The following is a 22,345-nucleotide window of genomic DNA, read 5'->3' as shown; positions in this document are numbered from 1 at the left end:
TCCCTGTTCCAACACACCTGATTCAAATAAACGGGCCTGATAACGACCCATTAATTTGAATCAGGTGTGTTCGAGGAGGGAAACGTCTATAACGTGCAGGGCAGGGGGTCCCGAGGACCAGGATTGAGAACCACTGGTATGGAGGAATGTCTACTGTTCATACAGTTTCTTCAAATTATTGGGACAGTAAAGTCCCAAGTCCCAGTTTTTTTGTTGTTGTTGTTGACTACTATACTATACTAATAATAATGAATATGATGCAACATACATAATGTCACCTCTTTTTTTCAAACACACACCACTAAATTGATGTTCATAGGTATAATCCACAAGTGTTTTTGCCATCCAAACGCAAACACTTCTCAATTGTATTCACCAATGCAAATAAAAATATTGCTGCAGCAGCGATGTGGGTTCCTCCTCAAAATAGCAAAATATTATACAAATGTACATTGTAGAGGGTCAGAGTTCACTCTTGACAAAGGAAATGTAAAATCTAGTTTCACCCTGCAGCAGTCATCAAGCTTTGTACTACAAACCTTTGTCTTACAAATGCTACACTTTAACCCAGTGAGCCACTCCCACTTGTTTGAACATGTAACCGGACAGGCATTGAGTGACTGGCGTGGAAGGGAAGGGACGAGGAAGGGAAATCCAATGCGCTGGCTGGATGAAGCATAATCTTATCTACAATGCACAAGTTTGAGCCAGGCTTTGCTCATTAACTCACTCTTGATTGTGAGAGCAAACCACTGATGCTAATGCACTTTAGTTACTCTAGTGTTAGGGGAGAGGCTATGCTCAGTGCCTCTATTGGGTCATCGGGGCATGATTTCAGCCTCGCCCAAAATATCCTGAACACAAAAATTGGGTTAACTCTTTAATGGTCTAACTCCACAATTCAGTACTACATAGTTCACAGACTTTGTGACGTTTTTAAGCAATACATTTCAATTTGTTTTTATGGGTTTAGAAATAAATCTCAGAATCTGCTTTACACTGACTTTAAGCATGGTAGAGGTAGTGTCATGGAATGGGCCTGTTTGGCTTTGTTACCTTGGACTATGTTTTGAGACAGCCAAAAAGTAGCATTCTGTACTTTTGCCTCATATTAATCTTTAAATCAAATTTTTATATGCTTTGAACATTCAGTGGAAAATGACATTTTAACCTGTCCCAATATTAAGGAGGATACTGTATCCAGAACAGACTCTGATCCAAGTGCAGAGGTGTTTTATTTAACGGGGTAGTCCAGGAACAGGCAAAAGTCGGTACACAGGCAAACAGAGCAATAAAGGTATTTCAAAAATCGTGGTCAATCAGAGAAACGGACAAAACTGAATGTAACAAGGCTCATATTGACTATTTAAGAAAAAGGTAAGACTTTGCAAAGAAGCTACGAAATACTGGGGTTTAAATAGCAAACTAAAATGGGTCAAACAAGTAACAGGTGAAACCAGTAAACTAAAAACTCATGGGAAGCAGAGTACGGAGGTTTGACAGATACTATATTCTTCATTTTCACATCTATGTTAACCGAGGGTCAATTAGTACAGCAAACCTCTGTAGTATGGGCTTGATCAGTTACCTTAGTTAACTCAATTAATTCATTGAGGTCTAAGTATTTCATACTGTCCCAGAGTAATTCAGAGATGATCCACAGTTGAATTTCACAGAGAAACAACAAGCAGTTATAGCTTTTACATGCAAGGGTTTAACAAACGTATATGTGACACTGATGTTAATCATGTCAAGATAGACAAACACACACTCACCATTAGTTATGTTTGGGCAATATCGATGACTACCTGTGAAGGGAAATACATTTGAAAAACTGTTTACACTACCATATATGTTTATTTTACATTTCATTCACATCATATCCATCAAGAAAATATACTTTAAAGAATAATTGTTAAAATGTGTGCTTACATTTTCTACACACACAATTAGCACTTTGACAAAAGGGATATAACTGTTATGGACACACGTTTAGCTTTATTTTTAGGTATATTTACCCCAGCATCTTTTGTACATATTCAGCTTTTCATGCAATAAGTTAATTAGTATTGTATCCAGTAATTCTTGATCACTGAACCATAAAAGTATCATAAACATTTAGAATTGTAATATCGTCTATTATTTGGTCTTTGGTCAATATATCTGAAAGTATTGGATGAAACAAAGTTTTAAAATACCATTGTCGATCATACAGATGAAGTCTATTACAGTCATAAACGTGTGAGTGGATGTCTCCACCAAACTGAGAGGCTTAGTCTCCTCACATGTCTAACATAAAGACAAAAGTATTTAGTATTCAGAATATTTAACAAGATATATGAATTGATATAAACAAACATACATTGAAATGAGTTAACACATGGACCGAATGTACGCACAGACATATGCAAATGGACACACTCATACCCAATCAAGGGGGATTATGGACCTACCTTTGAGAGATTACATTCACTCAATATATATTCAATATATGTTTCATTAAGGCAACCTTTCAGTCTGCAAATGGCTTCTGTTTCGCTGGCTTTTGTATCCTACAAAGAACCAAATTAAAATGATTTAACTTAGTATAAAAAAATATATAGGACACAATTCCTTCCTTCTTTCAATGCATTAGGTTTTGATATTAAACAAACACTTACCTTGGTGAAGTTAGAACTCAAATGGAATATATAGTCTTTACACAGCTGTTCCTCCTCCAGCCAAAGAAGACCTCAGTTTAACACAGTAGCTTTAAATTACAATATGAACATAAAAAGACAATCTCAAATTCAAAGTTCTTACAAGTATCTCAAGTGCTTCGCGACAACCACCAGAAGACTCTTGACACTGCTGTAAAGGTAAGACAAACATTGTTTTAGAATGAAAGCAGCAAGTATATTTTACTAATTTAGCAGGTGAAAAAACAACTGCTCTTTGAAAATGAAAAGTGGGTAAATTAAAAATCACTCACTAAGAAAAAAAAGAAGGAGCAGGCTAAGATCCTACATGATCCTCCGCCCATCATTCTGCTGTTGTGAACATCAGGGATTACACTGGTGTGGGGTGTAAAGCTGGATCAGACAAATTACATCTGAAAGAAAAACAATAGTGGGGTGGGTCCTTTGGCTTTAGTGGCCACCATGCATAAGCATGCCAGTCTCTCATGACTCATGAAATTTGATCAGTTTTCAGATGCTTGGCTAATGGCTGACCCATTATTCCAGTGTTGAATTAATGGGGGGATTCTGAACATATACTTCACTCATGGACTGAGTGATTTCAATATAGTCACCGGCTATATTGAAGCACCCAGTAAGACAAGTCTTCTTCAGAGGGGGCATGTACCTCCCATGCATGTTTCAAGGAAGGACATACATTTTTTATTCATACAGAATTTTTTTATAAATTCAACTCAGTATTATTTTTGGTATATATTATATGTGCAAGTACACATGTATATGTACAGTAGGCTATATACAGTGTGCAAGATTTAAAGTGACAGTGCATATCTAAGTTTCAGCTCCAAAAGCACCAGCGCTGTGCTGGTCACTGCACCTAATAGCTGTGGTTGATGCCACAAAAGTATGTCTTGAAAGCTGCATGTTTTCATTTAACTTATGACTGTTATGAACTGACTACCCATTGGGCCTCTGAGTCGTCAGTCCCACTTTCCCCCCAGCTTTGTTTATGGGGTTTCATTTATTCAAGCACGATAGACATGTTTGTTAATTACGCTACGCTGACGACACGCAGCTGTACATGTCGTTCCCCCCGACTGATCCGGGGATCTCAGCCAGAATCTCAGCCTGCCTCACAGACATCTCGGCCTGCCTCACAGACATCTCAGCCTGCCTCACAGACATCTCGGCCTGCCTCACAGACATCTCAGCCTGCCTCACAGACATCTCGGCCTGCCTCACAGACATCTCAGCCTGCCTCACAGACATCTCGGCCTGCCTCACAGACATCTCAGCCTGCCTCACAGACATCTCAGCCTGCCTCACAGACATCTCGGCCTGCCTCACAGACATCTCAGCCTGCCTCACAGACATCTCGGCCTGCCTCACAGACATCTCAGCCTGCCTCACAGACATCTCAGCCTGCCTCACAGACATCTCGGCCTGCCTCACAGACATCTCAGCCTGCCTCACAGACATCTCGGCCTGCCTCACAGACATCTCAGCCTGCCTCACAGACATCTCAGCCTGCCTCACAGACATCTCGGCCTGCCTCACAGACATCTCAGCCTGCCTCACAGACATCTCGGCCTGCCTCACAGACATCTCGGCCTGCCTCACAGACATCTCGGCCTGCCTCACAGACATCTCGGCCTGCATAACAGACATCTCGGCCTGCAGGGACGGACTGGGAGTAAAAATAGGCCCTGGACTTTAATCCAGACCAGCCCACCAGAACCGGTCCCGTATACGCCACCACAGCGAGCGCCCTGCTAATGCATGCAAATTCTGTGCCTGACGTGATGCTACTTAGGGTCTTCCACGCATAGTGCGAGCACGCGTAGCATATAATTATGATTTTTGTTGCTGATTTGAGCAAAAAATTGTTGGGGATAAATTGGGATGCTGGAGCCCTCTCCGCAAATCGGGGTGCCGCCCCCCAACCGCAACACAGATATGTGACTTGGCGCCCTCTGCTGGTGGTGCGGGACGGTTAATTAATGGACAAACTTCTGAATTCCCCCCCCCCCTCTTGATGCCCCCCTAAGCGGCTGCCTATGTCGCCTATGCCTAGGATCGGCCCTGCAGGTAAAACAATAAAATCCTAAATAATCCCCCAGGCCAAGTGTCCAAAGTCCTGTGATGTTACAGCTCACTTTTTAATATCCATTTATGTTTTATGTCTTGGAATGGTATGTCTCTCTTAGTATCCTTTTTATTTAATAAAGTGTTTGCAGGTACACAAACACATTTCACTGCATATTGTACTATGTATAATCATGTATGTGACAAATAATAATTTGATCTGATTTTATGTAAAGCACTTTGAGCTGCAATTCTTGTAAGAAAAGTGCTATATAAATAAAGCCTTACTTACTTACTCTCTAAATGAGGATAGTAAAAATACATTTAATGAAACACAAACAGGACACAGGACACAATCTACTCGGCCAAAAGGTCAGAGCTCCTAGATCAACCGATCCATCTAGACTTCTACGTTTAGGCCACGAGAACTCAAGAATCCTCCAACCTCCGTGCCTCTGGTTTCTTAGTTAGGCATCATTAAAACGACTCACATTTTTAAGAGAGGGGGGGGTCATTATGAAACAGGTAACATTTTACTAAAGCAACGATACTATGTTTATGTTTGCTTTTTTAACCCTCCTGTTGTGTTTGTTTATTGTTACTACTTTTGTGTTCCCGGTCAGAAGCGACCGCCCCATTATAGCTGACTATAATTCCATAATAATACATATATTATCAACCAATGTTGTATTACATCTTTTTAGCAACTTAAGTTCTTGCAAACATTACAAGTTTTAAACTTCTGTTTGCCATTTATGGCCTGAAGGCCTCATTGACACAATTGTATGCAGCTCATTTTTGAGTGAAAGAAGCATAATATATGGATTATTTTGAATATGTACGCTTGGATGTTGGTCGGGTCTATCTCCTTCCAGTTGTCTTTGTAAACACGTCTACCCTGCAAGTTAGTCATGTTTATGACTATGGTTTCAATGGATTCTGTCAGGAACAGTTTGAAGCAGGATTTTATGTCACCAACCCAGGAGATGGCATATCTGGTTGGCCCTGGGGTCATCCTAATGTCATTTTCAGTCGACAGTCGACTTCTCCACTCAAGTGGTGATGAAGAACAAACCACAAACTCCCATTCTTTTACAGGAATGTCACAAAAACCTGAGCAGGGCCCTCTTCCTCATCACTAGATTGTTCAACATCGGTTGTCTCTTCGTCTGGATCATATTCTGTGTGTGTATGTATGTGTGTGCATATGTGTACTCAAACACAAATGCATATTGGGTCTGGGAGGTTAAGTGTGTCCATTTGTTGTATGGATGTGTGTCTGAACAACATTTTATTTAAAAAATCTTTGTTTTACCCATTTTTTGAATGACCGGTCATTTTTGACCGGGAACACCACAGGTGTACAAAAGTTAAATAAAACACCCACATTTTTATGAAATTCCTAAATATTTTTGGGGGCTGTTTAGATACCCTGTGCGGACAAAGTCATGGAACCTTATGGCAATCAGAATAAATTAACTACATTTTTTCAGGGAGAAAACGAGTAAAATCGGTCACTTTTGACCGGAACACAACAGGAGGGTTGGTGAGTAATTCAGTCCAAAATAAATTGGTTATAATTTCTTAAAATATTTACGAACATGATAATATTGCTGGCATCGCGGCTGGGCCCCCCACCACAGCTGGGCCCCAGAAAGCTTTCCTCCCTTATGGGCGGCCCTGCATTGACCTATGCACTTTTGTAAAGCTCTCTCTTGGAAGTTGTTTTGGATAAAAGCGTCTACTAAATGAATAAAATGATGTAAATGTAATTACATGGACAGAAATAATAATAAAAAATGCACAGATATCTGTATAACTAATTGCCTATTGTAGCCGATCAAGGCTGTCATGCGAAGAGTCACTCATGTGTTACATTGAAAATGGTTCCACTATTAGTCTGGACTGTTCCACATGCATATTGCCACAAACTACACGAGCAGCCTTCTTAGCTGAAACAAGTCGTTAACTAATAATTACAGTCCAAAATAGGCGCTTCTACATGCACCATGACACAATTCTTAACACAATGTAATACGTTTTAGATACAATAGCCTACCTTCGAAGGTGCAGTTCGCGCTCTGTTTGACATTATGTATATGGTCTGGACAAGCTACTTTCACTTTCAAGCCTACTTCGTCACGAACCGCTAGTTTCCTTTATACTGTGCTTTTAATGTGTTGTCAGAAGTGTGCAAGAGCAAACCATGCTTCCAAAGACACCACGTCCATTTGTCGATCCCAACTTCATGACGGTTGCAGTGGCGCCCCGAGAACGTTTTCATGAAAATCTTGGGGTGTCACACCAGCATTTTTATAGTTTATTTTCTCTACATTGGGAAACCTTTTTTGATTATGAAGTGCAGGCATGCAAACAGGTCAGGGGTAAAAAAAAGGTGAGAAGGATACGGCGAACCCCCAACCCTCTAGATCTATGTAGAATATGTGCTCTTGAAAACAATGTCATGTTCTTTTAACCATTAAGAAATGTTTTATATAGCATACGTCATAAAAAACAATCAAACAAATGGGATTACCTGTGATGAACTACTTTAAAAAGCAAAAGTCAAAAGCATCACTAACTGTAAAGTTAACTCACATCCAATAGACATAATTTTTAAATATTGTATTAAAAAAAATTCTACTAGATGATGTAAGATGGGTCTGTAAACCTCTCCCCACTCTGCCTCTGATTGGCTATGAGGTTTAGGCATTAGGAGTGACGATTGGTTCCAGAGCCAGTTGTAAAGTTGGGAAGCACGGGTAAAATGCTGTGTTGGCCACGGCCATGACACCCCTCCCCCCTCCCTGCTTAAATCAGAGAGGAATAAATGAGAATGGAAAACTAACTGACCTGTCAATTCACACACTAAACTAGGTCCTGACTGATAATTGATTTAATTAATTTGCAATGTTATTACATGTATATTTCATTTGAACCTTACTTTGACCATTCTAGCTCTGATTGAACCAATAGAGTCAAATAACTGTAATTCCATATTGGCATTATTTGGTTCATGTTAATACACTGTTCAGTTTCATCCAGTTCATCTTCCTTTAAACCATAGGGGAATTCGTTTTGGTTGTTTGGCCAATATTTAACCCTCTAAAGCCATAACCAAATCAATGCCAGCTAAGTCTGTAAACTTATTCCACATGATTACCTATCAAATACAATTAAAACAAAATAAATAGAATAATAAAATCAGGCACATTTCACATCCCACATCCATCCACACAATATTGGCAGGGTACTTGGGATATAATTCCTCAATACCCCTAGCCTGACGTTATCATACTCATAATTCTAGTCAGGATATGAGTCTGATAACTCTCCGTTGGGCTGTGACTATGGGGCGTGTTTCAACTAACCTCGTAAAACAAATGCCTCTTCGCTCAATTGGATAGACCCAACCAATCAGAGCAACGTAATATGTTGTTTCTTGAAAACAAATTCAACCCAAGCGCTCTTTGGTGACGCTGTTGATTACGCTACTGTTGAACATCTGTACATCATCGTATAAAGCCCGCCCTGACAATTTGATTGGTCCGAACAGCTCCTGTTCGGATATAGTTTTTTCCGCAAACAAGCTACTCCAGACCCAACTTCCCGACCAAATTTTTTTGTGAGAGCGGGGATGAGTTGGGCTGGCAGCCAGGCTACAATACCCCCTAAAACAACTGAACTGGAAGCATTACAAACAATATGTAATTAATTCCACAATAATTCTCGACACATGCCAATGCTGACCCACAGCTCATAGTAGAATTATCAATGCTATAGACATTTGTAATGGAAAAGATGGTCACCGTGGGTCATCGATCCTTCAATAAAATCACTGCTGGCCTTAGAGAAATCTGATGTCGTAAAAGAGCAACAAGATTAAATAAACCATTCAATGTATGATCACAAAGGAGCTGGGTCAAATATTTATTTGATCCACTTTAAGGATCAACATTACTTTTGATAGGGCATGTCACAAATTGGGCATGTATTATTGTTACTGAGATTTTCCCTGGTAGGTCACCGGACAAGCTGAACCAAGTAAACATCTCACACAAGAAGAATTGACTTTAACCATGGTCAACTTTAACTGACAGTAAAAATATTCATTAAGTTAAAAAACAAAAAGTACAGTTCTACACCCCTCATTCCTCCAAACCACTGCAAAGTAGTTCTTTGGTATTGAGAAGTGTCCCATTTCCCAGTAGATTCATGAATCTCCATCCTACATCTGATTCAGCTCACACTTAACCGTGTTCATCACATTCTCATGTTTACTCCTAAAGTGACTGAGTCTTGTTCCAAATTGTAGATTGACCCCACCAAACCATGTTAGAATAAAAGGTTAAGACCTCAAAGGGTGCCTCAATACACATTTAACACCTTTAATCTGATGGCCAATTGCTGTATGGTTATTTAACCTGGTCAGGCACAGACAGCAACGGCATGTTATGTAACAGCAGGTTGGTCAAGTCATGGCAGTCGGTTAGTTTTGTTTTTTGGCCTGGGGGGCCTCTGTGGCAGGCACTTTGGCCTCAGGGGAGAGCAACAAGAGCAGATCCAGTAAGGCACGGCTGATCCGGGCTCCAAACCTGTGGGAATCCTGAAGAGGTAGAAACAGTCATTGTTCAACTGATTGGTTGAATGACTTTTTATTCGGACACTGACATAAATCAAGGACATAAGCAACTATAAAGGATGTACATACCGTTTCGGCAAAGGAGTGTTTGCAGGATACATGGAAGTTGATCATGTCTTCTCCAACAATGATATAGGATACTCCGTAACCATCGTCTGCCACCTGAGAGACAGCCAGATAAAGAGAGACAGAGACACAGTAACAGAGAGATAAAGGAGAAAAAAAGAGATGCACGATGATGCGAGGTGTCAGATAGACAGTTACACCAGCCACAACCTAAGTTAGTCTACCAGTGTTGCACTCTAGGTCAGCTTAGTGGTGTGTGTCAGAACTAATCAGACTGACTTCAGACCAATCAGAATTAAGTGACTTCAAGGACCAATACAGATGTGTAAAACACCCAGAAGTGCAGGTTAGCTTGATCTGGTAGACTGTTATTTGTGAGGGTACTCACGGGGCCAAAGCCTCCCCCTAGAGAGACAAACTCAGGGTGGTTCTTCATGTCAAACAGTTCCAGCTGCTGGACAGGAGTTTGACTGGTCGACAGGCGCCACGGTTCTGATAGCACCTGGATGAAGAGACCAGAAACCTTTTATTATACCAAGAGAAAGCACACGTCTTCAAGATTGGTTTTTAATGGCAATCTGAAAGGTGTGCCTAGGATGCACAGGTTAGCATAGATTTGTCTGAATATTTTGTAGGGTCTAACCGATCTCTAACAAGCCACTGACACATACCTCCTTTAGAAATGGCGACTCCACCCCAAGGTATTTGGAAACTACGTACAGGCAGAACAGGTGTCTGTCAATGCCCGATCCCGTCATAGCCAAACGGTAGAGGTTCTGGTGCTTTTCGCTAGCCAATCGGAAAAGCCTCCTGCAGTTCTCTACTGCCTGTAAGACAAACTGCTAGTTAATAAGGAGTAGGATGAATCAAGTCTCTGACATTTATCACTTCCATCACAATCAAATGTTAAGCCTAAACAAACTTTAGTTAATACTTTGCCCTCTCCTCAGGCACAAATGGCATTTTGATCCAGTTTTACTTTCACAGATGTACTGTTTTCATGACTGCAGAAGCATAAGAGTAGTTGGATGGAAGAAACCGGTGACATAAAACCACACTTTCTAAATAGAAGGAGTCTTGGGTGTAAACAGTATCACCTCTGTATCTGAATGTGGGTCAATATAATTTAAAGGCACCTCGCCACTCTCCACAGCTCTGACAAAGGCAGAGCTTTCATTGGAACAGGATCGCACGGTCTCTGTCCGGCCCTCACGGAACAAGCGGGTCATGGATGCCTCATAGGTTAGGCAGAAGCCTCCCCTGTCCTGGATCATAAAAGATTGGGAGAAGCAGTCAGATTATTGCATTTACTTACAGACCAATTATCACAACTGTCCCTCTTTGGCAAGATCATTATTTGCATTTAATATTATATTGTATGTGTGGTGGAAAGTAATAGGTGATGTATTGCAGTGTATTAAAGAACAATATTTGACTGTAGAAACTTCAGAGTTATGAATCATAACTTCGAAGAGCATAACGTGTTGAACAACCTTTTAACGTCTCCGAGACAAACCAGACAAACTTTTACCTGTTATCTCTTGAATACATGCTGCTACATATCTTTACAACGGTTGGCAAATGTACCAATCTGCTGTGTTGCTGTTTACCGGCATCCCATAAGTTGTCTCCAAGTCTGAATTCAAACCCCCCCCCCCCCCCCCCCAAAAAAAAAAAAGATGTCTCAGTGTCTGAGTCTCACCCGGTAGTAAGCTAGCTGCAACGCCAACTGAATAAAGGCATCCGGGCTGATCTTGAGCTTCTTAATCCTTCCCTTCCCAAAGTCCCGGAAGGGGAACACGTGGCAATCAACATCGTCTGCTAAAGCCTGAGCGACAGCTAGAGAGCTGGACACCTGCTCCTGTACCTGAGGAATCAAGGTGGTGGTGGTAAGGCCATGCCATCTTTACAACAATCATACCATTACATGAATAATGATGGGATAGGAGGAAGTGCACCTTTGGACAAATCTGTCTGACATCAATTTCTAAACTCAGTTTTAGCATGTTGTGTCTTTGTTAGGCCCTGTTACTCTGTGAAATAAAACACAAGGCTCAGTGTTCAGAGATCCTTAACTGCAGTTACTGTGTACACACTGGTTGTCCCTCTGGGTCCACTGTCACGGCTCAGGCCAAGACCCAAAGGCAGACAGCAGAGGTAGGTTTAATAGGTAACAGTGTTTTATTAATACAAAATAGGCAGGCTGACTGGATTCTTGATAAGGCACAGACTTATCAGTGTGTGTGTGGGGGGACTGGGCAGGTAGCACAGGTGAATAGAGTTAGGGTGTGACATCCACAGTGAGTGAGGGGGAAAGAGCAGTTATAGAGAGCAGTTATAGAGAGACAATTTGTTGTGGAATGGCACTTTATCTGGACTTTATACTGGACCTAATACTTTATTTAGGTATAACTGACTTGGAAATGAGTAATTCAACCATTCCAGTGGGTAGATCACAATGTGATGATGATTCATATCTGCCACCTTCTCTGAGATAGATCTACACTGAAATGCCCAAGCACTGGGACATACGCGATAACCAAGTAATAAGTAACAATGTCAGGAAGTCCCCAAAAATCCCCTAGTTAATTTTTTATTTGTATGTGTGTGTTTGTGTGGGTGGGTGGATGGGTGGATATCTTCCATAGTGGGCTGCGGGCAACTCTTAATCTAGTCCATTAGCCTATATATCCAGGTAGAAATTATCTTTATTATTATTATCTTATCTTTTATTGTTATTATTGTCCCCGACCCCTACTATCTATTTGATTATTAAAAACTGCACTGTTGTAGGTAGCTCAGTGGCACAAAGCTTTTCATTGTACTTGTATACTTGTGTATCCTGTACATATGACAGTAAACTTGAATTGAATAGAAATTTAATTGAAAATGTAATGGTTCAGTGTCTTGTTTTAGCCCATAGCGGGAGAGCCAGGCTGTAGGAAAAGTGGGGTATTTATCAAATTTCCACTCGGATATAGATCTAAATGGAGGACGCAGATCATTTGAAAATGTCCTGTCTCCCTATCAGTAGCACAGCAGATGTTGTATTTGAAACTGCACTTCCTGTATGGTGCGCACTAGTTTTTTCCACAGCTACATTTCCTGCTGTAATCACGCACAAATGCTTTCACAAACCTCCAGAGGAATATCCCAGGCCAGTCTCTGTGGATGGGGAAGGGAGCGCTCTACCTCGCCTTTACAGTGTCCATCTTCAGTGTAGCCGAGCTGAAAGGCGTCTGTTGCCAAAGTGTACTGGGGGGAGAGATATAGACTTTGATATACAAATTACATTCCCACACAAGCACAGCCAGCCATTTTTTGCTCACATATACAACAACAACAACAGTAAATCTATGGTAACACTAAAAGCTAGATACAACAGTAAAACTTCATCTAAATATATTTATGCTGAACAACCCAGAGACAAACAGTGCCACCCTTCCACATGTATGAAGGTATGTCTGACCTAAGATAGGTAGACCACAGTGCTTTATTACTGCGAAATTCACCCATTTTCAATGATGCCCTTTTGTGGCACTTCAAACCTGAAGCTCCAGCCGCCCGCCTGATTTGTTGGATTTTTCAAGCCATTTAAACTGGTGTCCATTCTGTCATTCATATTTCTTTCCCCCTAAACATAAACAGTCCATGTATTGTAGGGATGCCAAGGTAAGCAGGAGTATTGTAGGTCGTCGGAGCGTATTACACACCTCCCACAGATGCGCCACGGTGGGTGCGTCTGCCCAGGAATGCTCGGCATTCAGCCCATTCTTCCCATTCTTGTAAACTACTATGGAGAAAGACTTATCAAACCACCTGAGGGGGACAGAAACAGAGGCAATGAAGAGAGGTCACAATTAGAAATGCTGCAACAAATCTAAAACACAGCTGTTCCATGTTATTGAGGCTGTGTTTAATCCTGAATAAAAGGAAAGAAAAAGGGCTCATAACGAGGTCAACAATGTTCCTTCACTGACTCTGAATTGACTCTGTTGAGAGCCCCTGTCCATAAGAGAACATCTACTACCCCAGAGTGAAACCCTACTGCTCTTGAATGAATACTAACGACACAATTAAAAACACACAGACATGCACACAAACTCTCTTCACCTGTCGTAGTGAGTGAATACTAAAGACACAATTGAAAACCCACAGACATGCACACAAACTCTTCACCTGTCGTAGCATTTTCCGTGGAGAAGGGACTTGGCGTAGCGGTCCAGGTTTCCCACTGGATCTTCTCCCATCATGCCTTGCTCTTCATCGTCCAGAGTTACAAAGAAGGCGGCTCTCTCAATGCAATCTAGGGAGCGCTTGTTCACACCAGAGCTGAAGTACTGCTTTCTCATTTGAGACCAGGGTATTCTACAGGGAGGGGTTGTAATTGAAGGACATTCAATAACATACATTAAATTAAGAAAACATTCCAAAAGTTACAACGGTTAGAAACATTTATCTTAGACTGGTAGCTAGCTAAGTGTTTTATGTAGCAGTCCCTTTTATCAAAGGGTGCATGGGATATTTGAACCTGCAACCTCTTGATCTGCAGTCAAATGATCTACCACTGAGTTATGCCCATTACACCAGTATTGCCATTGTTGGCACACCACCAAGGACAAGAACAAGTTAAATTGATCACCAATTAAACAATTTTACTTCACATTTTGGCTCAGGGAGAGAATGTGGAGACTGAGAGAAAAATGTGTAATTAGCTTTTCTGGAAAAGTGAAAAGTCCATATTGGGGTGGGCAAAAAAAGCATTTTGTACTTTTAATGAGTGATTCTGCTATGTATTTCACAACAGTGTTTCAACAGATATGTTTGACAAGTTTCCTTATGTGGAGTCACCCTCTACAACATCAGTAAGATCAGGAGATACCTGTCTGAGCACTCCACCCAGCTGCTAGTCCAAGCACTTGTCCTCTCCAAGTTGTACTACAGCAACTTGCTGCTCGCCAGTCTCCCAGCATACGCAACCGCCCTCTTCAGAGGATTCAGAACGCAGCGGCCCGCCTGGTCTACAATCTACCCAGACGCTCCCACGTCACCCCGCTCCTCATATCCCTCCACTGGTTACCCATCACGGCCCGCATTAGATTCAAGACCCTGGTACTGACCTTCCGAGCAGTGAACGGGACTGCACCCGACTACATCAAGTCTCTCCTGCAGCCTTACAACCCCACCCGCCACCTACGGTCTTCTTCAGACATAATGACAATGTTGAACAAGCCTTTCAACATCCTCTTTCTCAAGAACCTCAACTTTAAAAACATGAAAAAATGCACTTGAATAATAGAGCCCATGTCCCAGAAGAATCAAATCAGAACAGAGCTTCAGCTCTCTCCACTACATTACAATCCCACATATTTATCAGTCAACTTCAACCACAAACCTATTTCCTCTTTTATGTCGATAATACTTCCTGCATTGTGTTTAAGAGCTCTCTCTCTCTCACTCACTTACTCTGCTGTACCAGTGTTATTAGCAGTACTTTCCCATGGTATGACAAACACTCGCCCACACACACACACACCCAACGATCTACCTGCCCACACCTGTATGCACGGCTGCGCCCCCCCCCCCCTTAAACACACACATACCTGTCTCCAGCAGTCAGAGCCCCCAGTCTGTCCTCTCCAGGCTGAGGGGGGGAGGGGTCTTCCAGGATCTTCTGGATCTGGAACTCAATCTCTCGAGGAGACAGCAGCCTGCCAGCCTTGTACACCCACAGCCTGAAGTAACGCCCCCTGTGGTAGACTGCTACAAACTCACTGTCCTGCCAGTGCTGCAGCACATCTGTAAGGGAACGAATGCATTTTTATTTATAAATGTACAAATGCATAAACAACTCAGCGATGGTCCAACGGAGAGGGAACTATATCTGTTTTCTATGTTGAAGACATATTCATAGTTTCTAGTATGGTCCAAAAGTCTGAGACCACATTGAACCAAGCATTCTGTGACATTACAAGAAGTACTTTGGAACGTGTCATATCATGCTGCACTAGCTCCCACACATCCTCTTCTCTAATGAGTACAAATGTCAGCTGTTCCCCAAATCTTGTCATCTAATGGTTATACAGAGACCTGGAGAGGCCTAAAAGCGACAGGGTGTGGGCATTTTTTATTTTGTATATTTTTGGGGGGTAAAATCCGTTTTCACTTTACCCAAACTCACACCTATAAATAGTAATTCTTCCTGAGCTGTAGATGTATAAATATATATATATATTTTTGTGCAGGTGTGTGAGTTACCAGTCTCATCTCCAGGGGTCCGTGTGGTGTTGAACATCCGCTCACACTGAGCAGCACACAGAGGTATGACTGTACCAGGAACACGACTCTGGGAGAGGAAGAAAGAGAGTGAGAGAGATAAGGAAAAGCATAGGATGCCATAATAGAAATATATAGTAGCTGGCCCAGCAACAATATAACTGTCCCAGCTGCTCAGGGGCTAAAGGCCGTTTGTTCTACCTGCACGTGTTCCAACCTCTGTTTGTGCCAACATAAATCCCCTCCTGTCAGAGAGTACATCACTGCGCTGCGCCCCAGAGAGGCCTAGCGTAGTGGTTAGAAAGTCTCTCTGCTTGCAAGTATGATCAAGACATATGTTGCGATTGTACATATTTAGTCTTTTGGTTCAAACTTTGTCGAAATGAAACATGTGGAAAATTTTCCACGACAACTAGGGGGCTCAAGACTGAACTATATCATAGGGGTTGGACCGCCACACTGACAAGTAATTCAAAAGATTTGAAACACTAAAAGTGATCTGGTACTCAGGTGCAGCTGCTCTGTCAAATTAAGTACGCTAAGGAGGTATGCTTGGAATACTATGCTGTTTACTAGACCAAAGTTATGAATTCAGGATTTGACCGTCAGGATAAACTGAGTAAAATGAAATACTAATATTTGTGAGCAAGTGGATGTCAAAGTGTGTCCTGATAGTTACTGTTATGATTATAACAGCCCAGACCCAGGCACTGACACAGTTAGAATAGGCAGTATTAGGCAAGATGCTCTCACAGGCTTGAGTTCCTCACGGTTCACTTTCCGACGGTACAACAAAAGGGCAGTAATAGTGTTTCCGGCCCTGGCAGACTGTATGGGAGTGGGGGTCACGTAGAGAAAGTCCTAGAACAGAGAACAAAAATGTATTTGATTATAAAAGAGCAATTATTCTTTGGTCACTGATCTTGGGAGATTGAGTTTGGGAAAAAAAGGGACAGAAGGATTGAGGATGAGGAATGGACATTACCATGCCGTAGTAGTTGCTGTTGACCATGATGGGGCCACGCCCTCTGAGGTAGATGTACTCCTCCCACCAGTCACTTACCTACATGAATGTGTGTGTGTGTGTGTGTGTGTGGGGGGGGGTGTGAGGGAAAGCGGGGATTGAGAGGGGAAAAGTGACTCACAGTTACACATTGACATTCATAAATATATGTGGCCATTATTGTTCAATCAGTGTGTGTATGTGTTTGTGTGTGTAAGTGATTATTTGTCTCCCTACATAGTTAGTGGCCCACAGTGCCTTAAGCTTGAGATAGCGTTGCAAACGGTTTCCCAGGTTGTTCTCAAACTGAGCAGCCAGCTTGATCATACGCTCAAACTCTGGGTCGGTCAGCAACGGCCGCACAGACTCCAGGTACTGAAGAAAGGAAAAAGAGGAATACATCTCACTCAAAACAATATTCCCCCACTGTCAGGAAGATGGCCATATTGTTATATGTGTGTGTGTGTGTGTGTGTGTGTGTACGCGTGTCTGTTTGAAGACTCACCCTGTTTAGCGTATCTTTGATTGGTGGGACAGGCAGAATAGGAAGAGATGTCTGGTAGCTGTAGAGGAGGGGCTTTCTGCCAGATAGCAGACGCAGCAGTGTCTGAACCACACAGATAAAAAGATAGACATAGAACAGTGGTTGAGTTGTACCACATCAGATGCTGCGGAGGGTAGGTATTTTATTGTTCCCAGCTACTCAAGTAATGTAGTGTTCGTATAACTACAGTATGAGTAATACCTATTACTAGTACTATAGAGCTGTACTAGCTACTAATATTGTTATATAATATCATATAATAGAACATAATGTATATTGTTGCTACAGTAACAGGATTGTTGAGTCGTACCACCCAGACTTTGGTGGTGATTGAAATGCGTCCATGCTGCTCAAACATCCACTGGTGGTAGGAGAGGAGTAACTTGAGACAGAAACGGAGCGTCATGATCAAAGAGAGCCACAGGACGGTACTGAAGACCAGCACTGACAGCATGGTTTGGCCCTGGACACTCAGAGACAGGCTGGGAGGGAGAGGGAGAAAGATGGGTTTAGACTGAGATATAACATCTGAATTGACCCACAACCGCAAAAATACAACCACATCATGTTCAGAAACTTTTAAAGATAAAGGGAAATGTAAGATCCAGTAAATATCCACCTAGATAAATACAATAATGTGTTTGAGATACAAGCAGCTACTTAAATGTAGTCTGCTTCCAGAAAATGACAGATATTGAAAATAAAAATACTACACCTTTCTATGTCACATAAGGTTTAATCAATTAGAACAACTTTTAGCTTGTTAATTTCAATCTTTAATCTTATATTTACCCGAGGTAAAATATAATGTAAAATATAAACTCCCTCCCAGCCTGTCTCTGATTTTACTGTGTGTGTAAGCTAGTGCCAGCTAGAGTAAAGGTTATCCCAGAAGCAAATATAATGTTACACATATATATATATATAGAAAGTCCTAGAACAGAGAATATATATTATTTTACATTAATATATATATAAACATTAACATGTATGACAATAGTACATTAGTGTCTCCACCACACCATGGGGAAAATATGAGAGAAATGTTTGAGCTGCTCACTTTGTTCATTGTACTAAGGGGACCTCTACTGGTACACTGTAGAACTGGCAGGTTTATGTAATGACAGATGTGAGAAGGAATTTAGGCAGGGAGCACATGCACACACACTTAAGCACACAATGGAGAGGGTGTAGAATGAAGGGTGTGTTTTACTGTGTGTTTAAGAGAGAGTCACCTACAACTTGAAGAAAAGACATATCAATGCTAATGCCTGCTAGAGTAAAGGTTTTGTATGTAGGGGGTTCAATATTGGCCAAACAACCAAAAATGTAAACTGTTTGTTACACAATGAGGTTTGCGACCCAGCAAGTAGAGACCCCGTCCAGCAACTCCAGATCTTAGCAAGTGTAGTTTGTGTAGGTAGGTACAGGTAAACAGGCATGCAGAGATAGGTATGATGTATGCTAGTATTTAATACTGTGTTGCATTATTGTTATTGGTTACCTGAGGGGAAGGTATTCTCGGATCTTGGAGATGAGGCCCATAGATGGGTCGGACTGCGTGTACATAGTTGCCAGTATTGCTATGACAACAAACAGCCAAGAGGAAGGGCTAGCAGGGTACACTCCCTTGATCACTCCGTTCTGTCAGCACACAGAACAGTGGACAAAGGGTAAAAACACCCAGATTAAAGATGTACATGTAAACATACTGAAAAACACACACACACACACACACACACACACACACACACACTGATAGCTGGCCCTGGTCCTGACACACACAACCTACCCTGACTCGGCTGACTCTCTTCTTCCAGGAGCGGAGGCCAGACCGGCAGATCTGGGACAGGGCCTGGTGAGAGAGCTGCAGGTCGAAGCCCTCTGGTGTGATGGTGAACTGAAACGCCACCGCCTGGTGGGCCTCTGCCATCACTCTACAAACGACAAGAACCTTCAGTGAGATCGCTATGGAATGAACAAGTTCTTCTTGTCAGGTGAAAGCTGACCTGGGATATCTAATGTCTATTTGATATAACTATCTGAAAGAACATTAGTTCAACTGGGATTTTGAGTAGAGCAAGTTTGCTTCTGTAAAAGCATGCTTCTGTAACAAACAACTGTAATTAACCTGTCAACATGTCTCCTAGTTGCATGGAGATAACTGAAGTGTTATACATTCCAGAATGTTGGCAAACCCTCATGACCAGAAATTTAAAACAGAGACTGGAGGAAACAGAGAGGACATTGGGAACAGGCGTGTATGTGTGTGGGATGTGTGAACATGCATAATTAACAATGAGGTCAACACTGCGATGTGTAACAGTTTGCAGCATAACAACAGAACAAATTCAGGTTTGTCCGTTACATACACACAGCCACAAGAGAACACACATTTACCACACTGACACAAATACTGAAGGTTGATCCACATACAGCACTTATAGAGATGATGTGATTAGTTGCGTCTCAAAGTGTATGTGCGAGAGAGAGAAAAAAACAACCGTGCACACAGCATTGTCATTTTTGTCCCTTCTCTTCAGCCAGCCAAGCGATTGATTGCTGCATACTTCTCCCTTTTTCCTCTTATCTATCTATCTCACACTGGCTGAGTGAGCAAGTGAGCGGAATGTGAAAAATATCAGGTCAATCACGAGCAAACATAATAACAACTATTGGTGTTAGGGAGGCATGAACACAAGGACTGACAGTAAAACTATGAGAGAGACAAACAGTCACCATCAGACACAACAAGTGAGGTATTGAAAAGCAAAAAACGGGAGTATTGTTTAGCGTCACAATTCTCAGCTCTATGTTGAAGGAATGTTTTCCTCACAGCCTGCAACTTACACACTGCATCCATATAGACAGTCAACCACAGAAACACTGTTTACAATGCAAGTCTAGATGCTAGATAAATATAACCCTTGTTCTGGTTTGACATATTTTGGGGTCATGTAAACAGTAGCTAACATAGCTGTAAGACTTCCTTCTGTAACCTTCTAGATGTGGTAATCTACCTGGAGGAACTTTGAAAGGTAAGGACCCATATGGAGTCTGAAAGTACAGTGATTTGGACTACTGCATTTATCAAGCATGCGCCATCGGTAGTTAACAGCTACTGTATTCCCAATTGTTTTAGACAGGGCTTTTCTAACTTGGGTTTGAAACATAATGAAATGTCATATATTATTCATTATAAGTATTGGCATAGAGGTAGAAATCCAAAATGGGCAAACTAGCTCCCCATTTTGTATTTGATGTTTTTCCTATCATTAAGCCAGGGGGACTGCAATGGAAGCATTTACTTGTCAATGGAAGGGTGTGGACTGCATGGGTCCTAAACAGACAGGAGTCACATCCTCACCGCCAGGGGCACTGCAAGCCACTCTACTGCACAAGACCGGACAAGTCGGAAGTTCAAAATGGTGCTGACCATATCTCACTTTTACAAGCTTTGATGCTTGGTCTAATACATTAAAGTTATCCATTGGTGCCCGAACCAAAGTGGTTTGAACCAATCACCCTCCTATGAGGAACTACTGGCAGTTATGGGCGTGTTTGAAGTTTGCCTGTCAGAGACGACAGTGACTGACAGATGGTTTGTCCAATCACCAGCCAAGTATTTATTTGAAGTGCCTGCCCTTCTGCAAGTACAACTTCCCAGATTGTTATGTGTAACAAACCATCTGGCAACTGGAGACCAGGCTTCTACTGGTTTTTATTCTTTTCAGTAAATCTGGGTTTCATGGTTCATGTCATTATCTTAGTCACTAGTTGAAAAATAGTAGTTCTGCTTTTTCAACTGTTCTTTTCCTGCTTCTTGTTTAATGTACTGGGATGACCAGTAGCCTACGCTTTAAATTGTTAAGTAATTGACATTTGAGTCCTTTTGTTTAATTTAATGAATTTCAGATTGTTTCCTTTGTGGATAACCCACATGTTTAGGCTCACAGTTCAGTTTAGAATCTTATTTCTGGAAACATTTAGAATACTAGTCATGAAATAAAACAATGTTGCACAGCAGGTTTAACGTGAATTTCAAAGGGAGGTTAAATGGCGGGAATATGCCTGTGTTGAGTGAACATTATTTTTTGACACACAGGCAGCCTGTCTGGACTATGCCTTTCCAAAATAGTTACCACACTAAGAATGGCAACAACACATTGATCCATGATGACAAGGTATACAATCAGCTCTTGTATATTAAAGGAATGCACACATATTTTTAAGATTCTTATATGTTTACTGTATGCACCTGCCCACCAAAAACAATCCTTGTTTGTGTACCCTAAACTTTATTCGGATTCTGATTCCTTCCATTTAACAGTTAATTTAGCTAGCTAACCTCATTGTTCAAAGGGATTGCCTTGTCTTCCCTCCCAATAAAGTGTAGCCTGTTTGTTAATTGTCTTTTATGTTACTATTACTTTAAACATTTTTGTAATTATTAGTGAGGCAATTATTATTTGAGGTCAGTACAAAGAATTGGCCCTGAGGGTCACTGCTCGCAACATATTTCTACTACTGTAGCCAATGCTGAGGTTTCTTGCCAACAAGTGGCGCTGTAAACCGAAACCTCCCACAGCCTCAGAAGGAATACGTGGGCTATAAAACAAGAAACAATAATCTGTTCAATTATTAAGTGCTGTAAAACATTTCCAACATAAGTAATCGGTTACACTGTTACATTAACAGGAACTACTACCAATAGAGTGAATAGACGGACTAGGTTTTCCATGCAATACTATCGCATCTAGCCAACCCTACGTACACGACAATAGTCGGGGGTGGGGGGGTGGAGCTGATCCAGAACGGAGTGTACAAGCAAATATCACAGACAAGAAAAAAACGTATAATTGTGAAATTACCTGATTTAAACTTAAAGTATCCTGGCAGAAACGTTCAGGTTGTAAGAAGTAGATCGTAGCCCAATCGGCTGTTTTTTTGTTACTTTCCGTGAGACAAAGTGGGAAGTGTCTTTTGTAAAAAAAAGAAAAAGACTTCTATACATTGGTGACGTCACACACAAACCCCGCCTATTTAGAGCA

At 41.5% G+C, this 22,345-nt stretch overlaps 1 protein-coding gene across 3 annotated transcripts; it reads right to left on the bottom strand.

Moving 5' to 3' along the window:
* Window positions 1–1,775: 1,775 nt before the first annotated feature.
* On the bottom strand, window positions 1,776–22,290 carry cpt1a2b (carnitine palmitoyltransferase 1A2b). 3 transcript variants are annotated; one of them, XM_047037525.1, is made up of 25 exons: window positions 22,166–22,290; window positions 19,087–19,231; window positions 18,799–18,938; window positions 17,605–17,776; window positions 17,256–17,357; window positions 16,988–17,125; window positions 16,733–16,810; window positions 16,501–16,608; window positions 15,730–15,817; window positions 15,075–15,270; window positions 13,651–13,839; window positions 13,185–13,290; window positions 12,610–12,726; window positions 11,174–11,338; window positions 10,608–10,736; window positions 10,143–10,298; window positions 9,860–9,973; window positions 9,475–9,567; window positions 7,300–9,369; window positions 2,972–3,091; window positions 2,803–2,850; window positions 2,661–2,731; window positions 2,454–2,552; window positions 2,199–2,289; window positions 1,776–1,808 (listed from the first exon to the last, which is right to left on the bottom strand). In XM_047037525.1, exons 2-19 carry the CDS (start codon window positions 19,225–19,227, stop codon window positions 9,253–9,255), a joined length of 2,349 nt encoding a protein of 782 aa, XP_046893481.1. In that variant the 5' UTR covers window positions 19,228–19,231; window positions 22,166–22,290; the 3' UTR covers window positions 1,776–1,808; window positions 2,199–2,289; window positions 2,454–2,552; window positions 2,661–2,731; window positions 2,803–2,850; window positions 2,972–3,091; window positions 7,300–9,252. The 3 variants fall into 3 exon arrangements, with proteins under 3 accessions (XP_046893481.1, XP_046893480.1, XP_046893479.1); XM_047037524.1 differs by having other exon boundaries at window positions 2,661–2,714; XM_047037523.1 differs by having other exon boundaries at window positions 2,661–2,850.
* Window positions 22,291–22,345: the final 55 nt, after the last annotated feature.

Source organism: Hypomesus transpacificus, chromosome 17 (assembly GCF_021917145.1).
Source record: "Hypomesus transpacificus isolate Combined female chromosome 17, fHypTra1, whole genome shotgun sequence".
NCBI classification, from domain to species: domain Eukaryota; kingdom Metazoa; phylum Chordata; class Actinopteri; order Osmeriformes; family Osmeridae; genus Hypomesus; species Hypomesus transpacificus.
The sequence above is the reverse complement of the archived record's forward strand: the minus strand, read 5'-3'. Positions and strand labels throughout refer to the sequence as shown.